The sequence below is a fragment of the Bos indicus x Bos taurus genome, chromosome 7, assembly GCF_003369695.1.
Source record: "Bos indicus x Bos taurus breed Angus x Brahman F1 hybrid chromosome 7, Bos_hybrid_MaternalHap_v2.0, whole genome shotgun sequence".
Taxonomy (NCBI): Eukaryota; Metazoa; Chordata; class Mammalia; order Artiodactyla; family Bovidae; genus Bos; species Bos indicus x Bos taurus.
Window position 1 is genome coordinate 60,908,873 of NC_040082.1, and position 16,367 is coordinate 60,925,239.

Genomic DNA, 16,367 nt, shown 5'->3' on the forward strand with positions numbered 1-16,367 from the left:
GGGATGTGCAGTATTTATTTATGTACTCAAACTGCCGTATATATGATGGTGGTTCAGTTACCCACTAGTAAAACTAACATCAGCACAAGCAGCCTTGAAAGGCAAAAATAAATTTAAATTCAAATATAATCTTCATGTTGTGGCAACACATGCATTAAAGGTCCCGAAAGGAAAACTGCCAAGTAGTCTTCCCCACTTAAAATGCACCCCTGCTACACAATAGAACAACACATGTGATCGGACCCCTTCTCCTATACTTTGACCTTGCTCAGACTGTCTTCTCCTATATTTCCAATTGACTCCTCCCCTCACTTTTTTAAGTAAGAACTTTGAGATTGTCATAAATAGCAGCCTTCAAGTCCCTGTCATTTCCTGTCCTTACCCACAGCAATTACCACCACCTAATTTTTCTTTCCCCCATTGCTATGAGTTCTTTTGGTCCTCCAAATCCCTGCTTTTAAATAACTAACTCCTAAGGTAATGGTATTTCGAGGTGGGGCCTCTGGGAGGTAGATCATTCTCATGATTGGAAATAGTACCCTAATAAAAGAGGTTCCAGAAATCCCTGATGCCCTTCTTAACATGAGGACACATTATGACCTGGAAGAGGGCCCTGACCTGATCATGCTGGCACCCTGATCTCTAACATCTAGCCTTAATTGTGAGGGAGAAAATTCCGTTTATAAGCTACACAGTCTATTATTTTATTCTGGCAGCCTGAATGAACTAAGGCCCACCCATTTTTGCAAGTTGCAAGAAGCCAGAATCTTGTTCACTGTTACTTCCCAACATTAGAACAATGCCTGTTACTTAAGCACTCAAATCTTGTCAAAACAATCTCTCCCACTGTCCAAAACTTGTGGGTGGTTTGCTTTCTCCATTACTTTTTAAGTTTACATATAAATTATACTCTCCATCTGTCAAGAGTTCTAGGGGTAATGAACCACACCCAGAAACTAAAACTTAATTGGTGAAAGATTAAAAAGAATTCAAGGAGAAATTAATAATGTTTACAGAACTAAAAGTGTGGCCTGAGGTACTCCTAGGCCAGCAAAGGGGGAGTAAGAGGGACCAGAATAAATTTGAAACCCTCTTTTATACTTTCTAGGTATTAAGTACAATTCTGTTACTGACTCGAAAAAAATTTAGCCAAGCTTTTTCTTAACTTTTAATTAAATCTATTAGAAAATCTAGAAGAATGCTGTCAGGAACACACAAAAACACCATTCAGATGGATTCAGTTAGCATTTTGCCTCATTTGTACTTTTTTAAATACTCGGCTCACTCTCTACATGTTTTCTGAAGATCATGACACTTCAACCTACATAGCATGCTTAAGAGCAAAACATTATCCCTACAGCTAATAATCAGGAAATTTAGCACTGATGAATCGGAGAAAGCAATGGCACCCCACTCCAGTCCTCTTGCCTGGAAAATCCCATGGACGGAGGAGCCTGGTGGGCTGTAGTCCATGGGGTCGCTGAGTCGGACACGACTGAGCGACTTCACTTTCACTTTTCACTTTCATGCATTGGAGAAGGCAATGGCAACCCACTCCAGTGTTCTTGCCTGGAGAATCCCAGGGATGGGGGAGCCTGGTGGGCTGCTGTCTATGGGGTCCCACAGAGTCAGACACGACTGAAGTGACTTGGCAGCAGCAGCACTGATGAATAGTTCCTTTGCCTTTTTGTCCTTTCATGATGTTGATTTTGTTGTTTTGAAGGGTATAGGCCATTTGTTTCACAGAAGAGAGAGCCCTTTGGATTCACCTGGTAATTTCCTCCTGCTGAGAGTCATGTACACATTATTGGTAGGAATACTTTGTCTTTATCAGTGCCTCAGTTACCAGGGAGAACAATATTATGTCTGTGCTTTGCTCCACATTTCATCATTAAGTTACCGTTAAGTAATCTGTAAGGGTGGCTTAATTTTAAGTATAACATTTATACTAGAGATTCTGTAGCAAGAAGGAGCAGTAAAGAAAAAAAGTTCTTGCAGATGATTAATGAGAAGACTGGGAGTGAAAACAAAATTTGAAAACAAACTGCTTCAAACACCCTTCAGTATTTCAGATACCACTGTGACTCCATACTCCAGTCCTAAGGCTGTTTTATAAGGGTATGTCTTTACTTTCCTCTGGTATCAGAACGATGCAGTGAGTGAAAGCCCTGGATAAAGGAGCTACAAAGCAACCTATATTATTCAATCAGTGAAGCAGACAATGTAGCAGTTATAGAAAGAAACACTGAAACAGCCATTTAAGTAGGTCAAAACCAGTCAAGTACCAATCTCATATGGTTAAACCTAATTACAATGTACCACCATCAATCCCATTTCTGCTGCAATAGGTTAGGAAACTCAATTTTCACACTAGAGAGAATACTGCAACTGAACCAACCTTTAATAATTACAAGTTTAACTCACAGGAGATCTCAGGAAACAGGAAATGTTCCACTTAAACAATAAGCTCCTAAACAGGTGCTTGTGGCCCCTGACCCAAAAGGTAGATATTTGGGGCAATGGCTGGGAAATGGAAAGTCCACGTGAGTGACTTCAGGGACCCAGAAACCACTGATTATAGAATGCAAGATTGCAAATACTATTTTTTTCTGGGGAAATGGTCCACTGCTCTTCACTTCTTGAAGAATGATTTCTTGAAGGAATCTGACGAAAAGGGGGTTAAGAACCATAAATTTTTCTTAAATGGGAAGTCAATCTACCTTACTAGTCTAACTGCTGAATTCAAGCCATAACCCTTGATCCATGTCCCCTTTGCCTTTAGCTAGCTCCCGTCTTGCCTTTCCATTTCTCAGTTATCCCTGATCTACCCTCTTTCATGAAGCCTTCCCCATTCAGCCCACACTGGCTGTTTCACTCAAATTCTTACACTCTTTATTTTTCAAATTTTTAATGTTGAGGAACTTACAGCTTTTAATATTTTCTATCTTCCCTTGGATTATTTTGAAGCAAATTCCAGAAATCATAATTTTACTCTAACATTTCAGTATGTACCTCCAAAAGGATTATTCTATAAAATATAACAATATCATGATCACATCAAAAAATTAATCCCTTAATAGCAAAACTGAATGTTCAAATTTTCCCAATAGTTTCATAACTTTTTTTTTTTTTTTTTTGCTGCACCACAGGGCACACAAGATCTTAATTTTCTGACAAGGGATTGAACCTGTGCCCCCTGCAGTGGAAGCACAGTCTTAACCACTGGACCACCAGGGAAGTTCCATAATTTTTCCAACTGTTAATGAGTCAGGAGCCAGTAAAGCCCACAGCTTGTATTGGTTGATACGTCCCATAAGTCTCTTTTGAACTAAAGGTTTTCCATGCTGCTTTTTCCTCCACTTTGCAATGTATTTGTCCTGCAACTTCTGACATCCTACATTTCACTGATGGCACTCCTGTGATGTCATCAACATGTTCTTCATCCCCTGTGGATCTGATTCAGGGTAAGCTTTTGGACAAGATTGGGTGGTATATACTTTCATCAGAGAGTATACAATTCTGGTTGGCTCTTCTATGATGTCAGCGGTCACTGATGATCATTACCTAGTTCTTTAATTTCATTAAAGGTATACTATGCTATTTTTTCTTCATTTTTTATATGGAATACCTCTACAGTGAGACACTTCCCCTCATATCAAGTAACTAGTTAACCTGAAGTACAGTTCTTATGGGAAAGAACTGGTTTTTAAAGTGAGTTAGTTTTGTAGTATTAATCAAAGGTGAGACCAGTGAAATTTCTTGGGTGTCTTTGTGAACTCATGCGTTTTAACTTCCTTAACATGCCTCAGGGGTCTTCCCAGCTGGCTGAATGGGTAAAGAATCAAGCCTGCAATGCAGGAGACCCAGGAGAGGAGGGCTCGATCCTTGAGTCAGGAAGATCCCTTGGAAGAGAGCATGGCAACCCATTCCAGTATTCTTGCCTGGAGAATCACATAAATAGAGCCACCTGGTGGGTGGTCCATGGGGTCACAAAGAGTTGGACACGACTGAAGTGAAGGAGCACACAAAGACACACGCATGCATTGTACTTTATACTGGCTTAATTTTAACAAGACCTCATTGGTAAAGGACAGTGTCTTCAATAAACAGTGCTAGGAAAACTGGACAACCACAAGCAAATGAATGAAAATGGATCACTATATTACACCACATACAAAAATTAAAGTGAGTTAAAGACCTGAATGTAAGACCCAAAACCAAACACTTAGAGACAGTAAGCTCTTTGACATCAATTTTGGGCTTACTGGATTCGACACCAAAACAAAAAATGCTTCTGCACAGCAAAGGAAACCATTAACAAAATGAAAAAGCAACCCATTGAATCAGAGAAAATATTTGCAAATCATGTATCTGATAAGTTAGTTCCCAAAATACATTAACAAACCAATAGCAAAAAATCCAAGAAAAAATGGGCAGAAGACATGAATAGACATTTTTCTATAGACACACAGATGGGCAAAAGGTACATGCTGCTGCTGCTGCTAATAAGTCGCTTCAGTCGTGTCCGACTCTGTGCAACCCCATAGACGGCAGCCCACCAGGCTCCCCCGTCCCTGGGATTCTCCAAGAACACTGGAGTGGGTTGCCATTTCCTTCTCCAATGCGTGAAAGTGAAGTCACTCAGTAGTGCACGACTCTTTGCGACCCCATGGACTGCAGCCCACCAGGCTCCTCAGTCCGTGGGATTTTCCAGGCAAAAGTACTGGAGTGGAGTGCCATTGCCTTCTCCATCACCATGCTTACCTCAGCATAAAACAGAAAAGCAAGCCTGTGAGCTAGTCTAGAACATCTGTAAAGCCATCACACATGGGCCTAAAACAACACTATAAACACAGAAATGAGCAAGAAAAGAAAATCAAGGCAAACTAGTATAAAAACAATTGGGGCAAAGAGAATGAAGTAAGGAAAATGGAGGGACACAGCAGACACCCAGTCAGTAAGCAGTATTTATGACTTTAAGAAGGGCCACTACTAAGCACAGTCAATGGCACACAGTAGAAGTACAATAACTTATATAATGAGTGAACATATGGTAAAAATTACAAAATGGAAGCGATTCCATTCTGGGAATTCATTTGCTGGGGGAGAGACTTGCCCTGAGTCAATGTCCTCACTCTCAGCAACTTCCTTTCACTTTTCTTTGCGTGAGTTCCCCAATCTACGAAATGGGAGTAAAAGCCCCATTTCCAAGGTGTGGATAAAGTTGAGATAACTCGCAAAAAGGATTCAAAGCTCACACAAATGCAACCACCTGAGCACCCACCGCTGGCTTGTTTCATAAACAATCTCGGATTTATTAAGCAGAAGAAATTTTCAAAAATCCCCCACAACCTGCTCATCTTCCCCATCTAAGTAAAACTAGCCATTTCAATACTCTGGGAGTCATTCTTGCTCTTCCTCCTCATCCAACCTATCATCCAGCCCTAACCATTCTAACCCTCAAATATCATTCGCTGTACTGTCATCACCCTAGTCTAAGATACAAATTATCTCTCACATAAATTACTAACCTTGCTCCAGAACACGAGCTTTTGCGATTTCTGAAATGTGTTATGCTCCCTCTTGACAAAGTCCTATTCACCTTTGGGTTTCATTCTAGTTTTCACTCACTCCTCTTTCATTACATACTCACACCCCTCTGAAGTGTTTATGTATTTGTGTAATTATTTCATGACACAAACGTATAAAATCATAGTCGGCTATAAATCCAACTAAACTGAGAGCACCACGAAGGTAGGCACTGTTATCTGTCTGGCTCTTCTCAGGAAACTCGGGCCTGGCACACAGCTTGGGCCCAAATACCTGAATGACTCCAGCTGAGGTGGAGACATAAAGTAGCCAACTACAACTCCAAAGTCAAAGACAGCTGCCCACGTTCCTTCAACATTCTCCCCACCTTCACTCTCCACAGCTCAAATCAAACCATTCAAGGTATCAGATACCTCATGTCTTCAACCTCAGGCAGCCCCTGCTTTCTCCCCTTCCCCATAAAGTTCCAGGTCCAAAGAGAACCCCTCTTAGCCCTGGGCCGGGAAGGAACGTGCTACTTTTGCCCGTGCGGGTGTCGGGGTGCTGGACTACCCGGGAGACATTTCCTAATCCTGACACCCTGGCCGAGCTTCTGAACACTAATCCGCGGAGCCGTGACGCACGCAGACCCAAGCGCTTCGTCAGCTGTGAAGTAGCAAAGAGTGAGGCGCTTCTTTGAGACTTCTCAGACGCAATTCAAACCGCTCGTCCCAGCTCGAAAGTAAAAATGCGTCGCTGACCCTCAGAAGTCCGTTCCATTCAAGAACGTGGGAGAGAAAAGACAACGACCCACGCGCCTTGCCCTTTAAGAAACACTCCAGGTTTAGGCAGCCAGGGCTAGAGTAAATTCTCGCGAGATTCACCTACTTCCGCCCGCTTCCTGCTCTTTGCTCTCCGAACCGGAAGGAAGGAGGTATTTCCCCGCCCCCGGCTTCTACCTCACAAGGCAGCGCGGCCCCAGATGAGACCAATCGGCGGGTTCTTTGTAGGCCACGGCCCAAACAGCCAATGGAAAGTCGCGGCGCGCGCAGAGCTCCCCCTCTTCCTTGCTGGCCCCCTCCCTTCCGCCCGCCGACTACCACTCAGCCCCTGGCGGAGGAAGTGATGTCACAGGCCCCATGTGAGCGGATTGCAACACATGCAGCTGCCTGGAGAGAGGGAGCCGGTGTCCTACGTCAGAGCCGCCGCCGCGGACCCGCCGCCGGGGAGGAGCAGCCGCTGCCGCCCAGGACTGGGCCCTTAGGTAAGCCAGGGAGAGGGAAAGGCCAGCTACCACCTCGGCGGGCCGCGCGGGGCGGGAAGAGGAGGGACTCTCGGGGGTGGCAAGGAAGGGGGCCGCTCTGCCCCAGCGGCGGCGCTAACTCTGTGGTCTTGGTGTCTCCGGGCCCCGCCGGGCCGCTCTAGGGAGGAGGAGGCGAGAAGATGGCGGACGACCCCAGTGCTGCCGACAGGAACGTGGAGATCTGGAAGATCAAAAAGCTCATTAAGAGCTTGGAGGCGGCCCGCGGGTGAGCTCCGCGTCTGGGCCCCCCCATGCCCTCTTGGTTCCGGGACCCCCTCAGGATGGCCGCCCCCGCGCCGCATGGCCGAATGAGGAGAACCAGGCACTAGCCAACTCCCGCCTTCTGGACCTCTGGGTAGTAGCTTCAGTCCCAGGGGCGAGGGTCTACGCTGTTGGCCCCAGAAGGGGCAGTTCTCCCTCTTGGGGCCAGGGGGTCCTGCTCCCGGTACTCGGACCACTCGACCCCCTCGTGGTAGGCCACTGCTACTTTTGTACCTCTCTCAGGCGGTTGAATCCAGCACCTCCCTTTTTGAGCTCCAGATGCTGCCACCCAACTCGGGTGCTGTTGGGGGAAAGGGCCAGGCCTTCCTTTACAAAGGCCCTTCCCTGATTTCCTCTTTCCCTTCCTTTACATTCTTCAACCAAGCCTCATTAAAATGGCCTCTCCCTCCCGGGCTTCTGAGACCCGGGTGGGATTAAGTCTGGATGGGGCGGGAAGGAGAGGTAGTCAAGGACAGCCTTTTTCTGACTTCCTCTGATTTCTCTGGGTTTTACAATTCTCCCAAGATGACTTCCTCCTAGTCCTCTAATTACCCTTTAGCTTCCTGGTTTTAGCTGTTACAGGGAATGTGTGCGCCGGAGGAGAGGTTTAGGCTGACAGCTGTGTATCTGTATATACAGGAGAAATCCGAATTAATGGGGTTGTTGATATGAACAGGCTCCCTTTTGGCCTCTCTCTGGAACTCCTGGGGTAGAGGTGCCTAGTGTATTAATGCTTGTTGAAATTCAGAACTGGAGTCGGTGGGCTTTGAGTTTTCTTTGGTAAATTTTGAGAAGCAGTTGTTAGGTGTGTCCATTGTGGGAAGGGTGAACTAGTTTAAAACTAACTTTATATGCTCTTTTAAAATTAAAAAAAAAAATTACTGTTTAGGGGAGAGTGTGTCAGGGGTATATCTGTTCTCTCACTTTATTACTTTGTTCTTTTGCCAGTCATAGAAACTTTTTACTATGTGGCAAGGAAAAAGTTTTTGGAACATTACATATTTGTATGTCTGAGCATTCTTAGAATAGCAGAGTGTCTTGTCTGGGACCATGTTGAAAGTTGTTTTCACTACATGGATTGGACATTCTGGTTTCTGACCCAGGTTTGTTCTTGGTGGGCAGATTTACAATGATGGGATTCATCAAACTCATAGTAGTTACTGCTTTATAAAGTAAGTATGCTTAGTTCCATTGAAGCCCAAGGCTAACAGTTTTGCCATTGTGCTTTGTTCTTAATTAGTGACAGTTCTCTTTGGGGTGAAACTTCTGAAAGTTTGATGCTCTTCAGTTACTGGAGTTTTTGCTCACTTTCTCTGGTACAAATTGAAGGTGGCAGCTTATTTTTCATTCCTCAGGTTTGTTTTTCTTTGAATTTAATAGAATTATTCAGACAAAGTTAATATAATCTTCCCAGAACTTGAACACATGATTCTATGCCACATGGTAGAATAATTATTCCCCAAGTATGAGAACACTGTACAGGAGGGATAATATAATAGATCATGACCCATTATGATGCACTACCAGGAATTAGCCATATTCTTTTGTTTCTTTAGCATCTTATGTTGTTTTGCTTGAATCCTTCACTTGAGTATGACTTTTCTAGATTGCTGTTGTTACTGCTAAATAAGTAACAGCATTCCTTTCTACTGTTTAAGGGAGGGAGCTAATTCTTAAATTTGTTCCTAGCCATGTTACCTAGCCACTTGAAACTTTTAAGCTCCTCTTTGAAGCTTTTAAAGGCTTTAGTTCTTTGATTAACAAACTTAGGTAAAGTTTAAAGCATGCTAAAAATGAGGTTCTTACGCACAACTTTTCTTGCAAGTGGTAGTTAAGTTTGAACATTTTATACAAGGTTAAGCTGTCCTATAAACAACGTGGTTGATAATCATGTCCTACTTTGCTTTTATTCAGGATTTGGTTATATCCTGATCCCATGACAATTTAAATTCTTGACCATTGCTAGGTATCAGTAAGGGAGTCATATGTATATTTTGTTTGACTCAGAAATTTCTTAGTATATGCCAATTTCTTTTTGAGAATAGCAAGATTGTATTATGGCTGAGTTATATTAGTCAGACTCATTAGATTATCACAATGTGCAGTGAGAATTGTTTTTCCTTCGTTCCCTAATGCTAAAATAGTCATTGAGAAACGTTATGGACTTTTGATTTTAAGCACAAACTGGATGGTACAATAAATCTATTTGTGGTGATGTTTAAGGGGCAGGGGCAAGTTGTGGGTTTCAGGAGAAAACAGGTTGTGTTCGAGCATGGTTATTAGTACTAGATTGTGAAACAGTGGTAGATGAGTAGAATTGTTTTGGAAATGAAGATTTCTTCTCCACCCCCCCACCCGCCCCCCATCAATTCTGGGCATGAGAATCAGAGATTGGTTTGTTTTTAACACTGGCTCTTCAGGTATGCTGGGATAAGAGTAATCTTGAAATTGAGATAGCCAATATGTGATTATCTTGATATATGATCCCAAGGTAATGTAGCTTTAAAGGAAAACCACCTGCAAAATAGACTCACTGATTAAGTAAATCTGAACAGAGTGAAGTTTCTAAGCACATTAGTTTATTAAGCACTTAGCATATTATACACACTGTATTAAGCAATACATTATTTTACTTAATCTTCGCAAGAGGTATTATCTTTTTGTCATACTTTCTGAATTAAAAGGAGTGTTATACATATAACTTGAATTTATGTTGGATAGAACATACATATTTAGCTTTGTATAAGCCCGGTGAAATGTTGGTTTCTGTGTATACTAGTTAAAAAAAAAAAACAGCTAATTCTTTTCCTATACATAGGTCCCACTTAAAATTAATTGTAGTTCTTCCTGGTTTATGATTGCTCTTGGTGTATTCTCCATAGTTGGCTTAAATGAGGACAGATGTGTACATAAGCCAAAACAACGTAGGGCCATGTGGATGGAAACCATGATTGTAGATATTTTCAATAAGGAACTAAATCAGGTGAAGTATGTAGAAGAAAGGTAAGTGGCAAATTTAGGTTGTTTAATGTTTCTGAGCCTGCGAGAGGTAGCCCCAGAAATAGTGTTGGAAGCTTTGTAGTTTTCAGGTAATAAAATCATAACAAGAGCCTGTTATATCAAGGACAGTGGTGAATATAACCAAGGAATGGACAAGGTGAATCTGGGCTAAATTATGTCTGTGAGTATTAGAATTTTTTTTTTCATTTATCTTCCTCAGGGAATCATATATTTCATATATAATCAGATCTCAGTCAGGTAACCCATGTTTAAAGATCAGGGCACTTTCTAAGCTTCATTTGAGTCTTCTGTGGTTTGGGGACATTTTTAAAGCTTTTGTTAAAAATAAGTTGTAGATACCTTGAAGGAAATAAATTGCCTGACTTTACATGACTGTCTTTCTTGCCCCCAGATATATATATGGGTGGGAGTAGGGGTGGGAACACAGGATGCACAGCAGGATGGGACAATTTTTCTCCTCTGAGAAGTTCTGATACTAGATGTGTGGGGTTTTTTCCCCCACACCAAGCAGTTCTTCAAGTCTCACTGGACACCAAAAAGGTATTCCTACAGTTGGATTCAATTCTGACACTACTCAGAGTTACTATCAGATCCCACAAGACTGCCCACACATATGATGCCAAAGCAAGCCTGGGCCTTGGGGGTTCCTGTGACTTCTTGGGTTCAATGATATGTTAGAAGGGTCCAAAAAACTCAGGGAAACTATTTATGTTAACTGATTTATTACAAAGGATGTTATGAAGGATATAAATGAACAGCCAGATGAAGTGGTACATAGGGTCTGTAAGGGTCCAAGTGCAGAAGCTTCTGTCCTTGTGAAACTGGAATTTGCCACCTGAGTTTACTAACCCAGAAGTTCATTAAATCTTGTTCAGGAATTTTATATAGATTACTCTGCAACTACCCCTTCCCATAGATCTGGGAATGGAGCTGAAAGTTCAGCCCTCAAAACATTTGGTCTTTCTGGTGACTTGTCCATCCTAATTATGCCTAGGGGCCCCACCCTAGTCACTTCATTGGCATAAACTCAGGTATGCTCCTTGGGGACTCCTAATGAATAATAACAAAAACACTCCCCATCTCAGGAAATTCTAAGGTTTTTAAGAGCTTTCTAAAAGCCAGGGACAGACCAAAATCTCCAGAAAATTCCTCACATTATATTGAATTAAAAGTTAGTATTTTTATGAGATCAATGAACGGGTTTTTAAATAGAATATAGGTAAATTGTTGATATGATTTGAATAAATTAAAGTGTGTAAAATGTGTTTGGGTTTCTTCCCTAAGTGGAAGTTGTTGATTAGTAGAACATTCACCTAAAGGATTCTTGGAATGGTCTCAAAGCAATGAATTTCAGGTGGTTTTAGTTTTTAGTTCTCCACATCATAGTTACAGGTGGCTGTAACAAGAATGATACTTTGTAGTTTTTCATATACCGATACCAGGATATTCAGGCTCTTAAAGAGGGTGTTTTTCATCATCTCTTCTGGCTTTTCCTGCCTTTTTCTTGTCTCTGATAGTTACACAGGTAAAAGACCCCACTAGAGAAAAGTCAAGAATTAGAATATTTTTAATTTCCTGGGAAGAGATGAGTGTAGAACACAAACTACAGTGACTTCCCACAAAGTGGTCAAAATATAGATGCCACCAACATGTCTGGGTCTGTTGAGGTGGTAAAGGGAAGAGGGGCAGATAAGAGTATATTTGATAGGGTGTGGTGGTGTTCCTCAGCCTACTCCAAGTGTATTAGGCTGCCTGCCTCAACTCAAAACTAGTCCTAACAGCCGTTGTATTCTGGCATGGTGTTCTGTGCACTGTGAACCTGATGGACAATTACTCTCTTTGAATTTCAACTCCTGACAGACTTCTTATTGTAATAGCAGATACACTTATCCTTCCAGGAAAGGAAGGTTTGCTCTGGACACATTCCTAGGTAAGCAAGCGTAACCTAATTAGAATACTGTTTAAGGCAGAATGCAGTGTAGGTCTCCAGTGTCCCCCCTACCTGCCTGCCCCCAACACACACACTGGTTGGACCCTTTTAGCAGAGGGCCCTTGTTTTGAGTTTGGTTGTGGGAAAACTTAAAATGTGGGTTTTGCAGCAGGGCTAAATGGCTTCAGGCCCTATTTAAAGAGTCAGAAGAAATCTGCCATTTTTCCCTAGGCCTACTGCTGCAACAAACCATCTATCTCTGAACTTGGGCAGCAGAAATTTTTTTAGTCCACCCTGTTCTCCAGGGATCTCAGAATAGAACCTTCTTCTAGGATACATTCTATAGGAGTGTCTGCAGCAGCCTGCTTTAGTGAGGAAGAGAAAGGATTTAGAGGGGGTTCAAGATGCTTCCCACCAGGTTAGAAATTACAAGGTTTTTCTGTGGGCAGCTGTCCTCAGAGCATGATGAATAAAGTTCCTGCTCATAACAGCCTCCTTTTAATACTGCCTATTTGGTAGTAATGAAAGTTTCCTTCCCCCCCCCCCACCCCCCTCTTCCTGAACAGGTATCTTTTTCTTTGACTCTGAGTGAATCAAGATAAAGCATCATTGCTCTTTTTCTCACCTCTAACAAAACATAATTGAGTTTGATTAAGAGCCATAATTTCATTGTTTTTCTTGGGGATACAAGGATAAACACAGACTTGAGTCTTTCACATTGATAGATTGGTCAAGCTTTCTGTGCTGTAATCTAGTGCTGTTTCTCTTTTATCTACTTAATTTGTATGTAATACCCATCCTATAAGTATTTACATGTTCACTTTGTCCTTATTTTAACCCTTGAAGTTGTTTATTCGTTTTATCCTTTAAGGTTTTCTTTAGAAGAATGATCCTAGTCAAAACAGAAGATTGTCTTTTTCTTGATGTCTGTGGCCTTCTAACTTTTTTCCCCAATTTCACATCTAAGTATATGAAAAGTGAAGCCCACAGATACATTTTTACTATTAACTAGTCAGCTTAAAAGCTCCATCAAACATCTGCTGTAGGTTGGATATTTATACATTTAGGGAAGCATTGTGCAACGCCATGAGAAAATGGTCTGACACAAAACCCTGGAGTGATGATATCCGTTTCCGGTCTCAGAATAACAGGGTACATGTTGATGGGGGTGTAGTGTAAGCAGATTATTTGGGTCTTAAATGAGGTATTAGACATGGTCAAAAATGGAGATATTGTTTAACTACTTGGGCAAATTTCCTAGACAAGGCAGGTGAATGTTGTCAGAGAATGTTACTTTGGGCATTGTTTGATACAGTATCTTTGATACACTGATGTAGTGGAGCTGTAACTGATCTGCAACTTTGAAATGGTCATTGACATTCATTCTTGATTAAAAGCCAGTTAGCTTAAAATTAGACTCAAAAGCTTTGTGTTGGTTGATAGTTGGTAAGCTGTCAGGGTATTGAAATAGTGCAGAGTATTTGCATATATGTGCCTCACTGGTAACAGAGTGTGACAGTCCCAACACTAGTTTGCAAGTAGTGAAAATGTACTGATCCCCAAACTTTAATTTCTGAATACCTCTAGATATTTTTAGCTTTTTACTGAAGAAAAAAAGTGTTTTCCTCCTTTCTGGCCATCCCATTTTCTGGCTTTTATGACTACTTAAAAGCAAGAAGGATCCTCAGGAAAGACAGGGTTAGAAGTTCATGGACAAGAAAGATTGAGTTTCAATCAAGCAATGAAAGTAGTTTCCTGAAGATGGGTTGAAGAGCATATATTTTGACTCCTCACAACGGCTCTATGAAAAAAGCTATTACTGCCATTTCATGGATGAAAAAATTTGCAGTGCTGAGAGATTTATTAACTTTGCTAATATAACAGTCTTAACAAGGGGCAATGCTAGATTCTGTTCCCACTTTGCTGATTGCAGAGCCTCTGGTCCTAACTATTATACTGCACTGCCTTGCTCTTTGATTTTGCTGAATAGAAACATTTTTCTTTTGCTGAATAGAAACATCTCCTATTCTCTTCTGAAAGGAGGATTCTTGTCCAAGGAGATTTTCAGTTTACTAGAGGGAGCAGATGTGCAGAGACTCGAGAGCAAAGATAAAAGGGAACAGGCATGCTGTTTGCAAATCTACCGTAGGAAGAACTTGGGTACTGAACATGTTTGTTCTTAATGAGCATCATTGGCGAGGGAAATAACTTACTTCTAAATCCTTCCCCAGAAGCTCATGTGTGTATTAGAAAGAAGATTAACAGGAACGCTGTGGCTTTTGTTTTATTTGAAAAGTACTTGCATAGTGGCCAAGAAAGATAAGAAGTGGACTTTCTCGCCCCGTGTAGAACCTTGATGGTTAGCTGCTCCCTAATGGTGGCTGTGATTGCTATCTCCTGGCTTCTCACTGATGTGAGAATGCTAGAGAAATTTTCCAGCTTCTGCTGCTCCCTAGTGGAATATTCCACTGTGTCAATTTGTTTGTTTTTAGTTTCCCTTTTATGACAAAGTAAATTCCTGTAATTGTAGAAAAAATACTCCACCAGATACATAGTTTTGTTTTAGAGTACAGTAATCTTAATGCTTTTGAGGATAAAACACTAAAATGAGCCTTTTGTAAACTTTACTTTCTGCAAAATATTGGGACATTTTGAGTTATTGTGTCTTCTAGGTTAGAGGCTGCTTTAATGTTTTGGTGTGTTCATATCTTGGTCCTTGTCCATCTGGTAATGGCATCTGATCCTGAGGTCAGTAGCACAAAACCAGTTTCCAGTAACTCTGTCTAGCCTCTTTGAAGAGTAACAGAATCCTCTAGGTATTCTGTAAGCTCTCTCTATAGAAAGCAGCCCTACCCACCTCCTACCTGCATCATAGATAATATTTAGGAGCAGGTTTGAGGTGGGGTTGAGCCAGTTTAAAGGTGGCAAAATAAGATACTGAAAGTGTCATTTTTGTTAGGTAAAAGACTGACGGGATGGTTTGAGCATTTTAGTGAAGCTAAAGCAGAGATGATTAGTCATTTTCAGGCACATGTTAGTTCTTCTCCAAAGATTGGCAAACTCTTAACTGGTATTTTATTTAATAGTTTAGAATAAAACCCTTGGTGTCTGCTTAGAAGAGACTGTATAAAGAAGACCCTGTTTCTTATGTTAGCAATTAACCATTTATTCATTCTCAAATGTTTAAGCATGTACTCAGTGCTGAAATGAATTCTGCCTTCAAGAAGTGTTATTTCACAGTTATTTGGTGGAAATTACTCCTGATGGCTCAGATGGTAAAGAATCTGCCCACAATGCTGGAGACCCAGGTTCGATCCCTGGGTGGGGAAGATCCCCTGGTTAAGGGAATGGCTACCCACTCCAGTATTCATGCCTGGAGAATTCTGTGGACAGTGGAGCCTGGCGGGATACAGTCCATGGGGTCGCAAAAGAGTTGGATACGACTGAGCAACTAACATACTTTCTTTGGGTTTAATATGGGAACATAATAGGGTGGGGGTTATGAGCACAGGGTTATGAGCACAGGTTCTTTGGGTTAAAGAGAAAAACAGGTCAAATCTTTGAAGTGACTGATAACCAGGTAGAAGTAGAGGGGAATTAATTTCTGTATTTCTCCCTTGTGATGAATTCCAAAACAGCTTATAGTGTTCTGACCATATTGTTTGAACTGAGTTTTGGCTTAGTTCTTTTGTTCTGTTGGAAGATTTTGTCAGGTCCTGTAACCCAGTAAAGGTGATTATCACCTACCACAAAGTTAACTATTATCTCTCTCTCTTTAGGCTTACTTAATGCTTAGATTCAAATAAGTCTGTAGCATCACTTAACAGTGTTGCTACTCTCCTCTGCCCCACAACTGTGCTGTGCCCGTAATTCTTTCTGGGTTCTCTTAAGGACAGGGGGGTGGGGCAAAAGAAGCTATCAGGTTCCATCTAGTTACCATTTAGCAATCTATCCATTCGAGGCACTTGATATATATTGTTTTATAGAATCCGCATGACTTTGTGAGGTAAGGAGAAACTGAGACTCTTAATTTGCCCAGGTTGTGGTAGTAGGACAGTCATAAACCTGTGCTCATAACCCCCGTCCTATTATGTTCCCATATTAAACCCACATAAAAATTGCTTTAGTTTCAGAGTTTAAATTTAGCTTTGTGCATTTGTTTAAGGAAGAAAAATGGAAAAGCCATAGTGAATAAAATAACAGAAATAGTAGAAATTGGAGAGGAACCAATTGATTTTCAGCTGGGATCCCTACCATGCAGCTAGGCTAGTGAATCCCAGAAATGCTGTGTCTGAAATTTAAGTTGAGCTTTGTGAGCTTGAA

General features: G+C 41.5%; 1 protein-coding gene across 1 annotated transcript in view; it reads left to right on the forward strand.

Annotated features, from left to right (window-relative positions):
- The first annotated feature begins 6,661 nt into the window (after window positions 1-6,661).
- Window positions 6,662-16,367, forward strand: part of ETF1 (eukaryotic translation termination factor 1) — a 29,503-nt gene continuing 19,797 nt past the window's right edge. Inside the window, exons 1-2 of the mRNA XM_027546360.1 lie at window positions 6,662-6,793; window positions 6,955-7,058. Of these exons, the coding sequence (XP_027402161.1) occupies window positions 6,973-7,058 (86 nt within the window). The 5' untranslated portion in view covers window positions 6,662-6,793; window positions 6,955-6,972. The remainder of the gene's footprint in view (window positions 6,794-6,954; window positions 7,059-16,367) is intronic.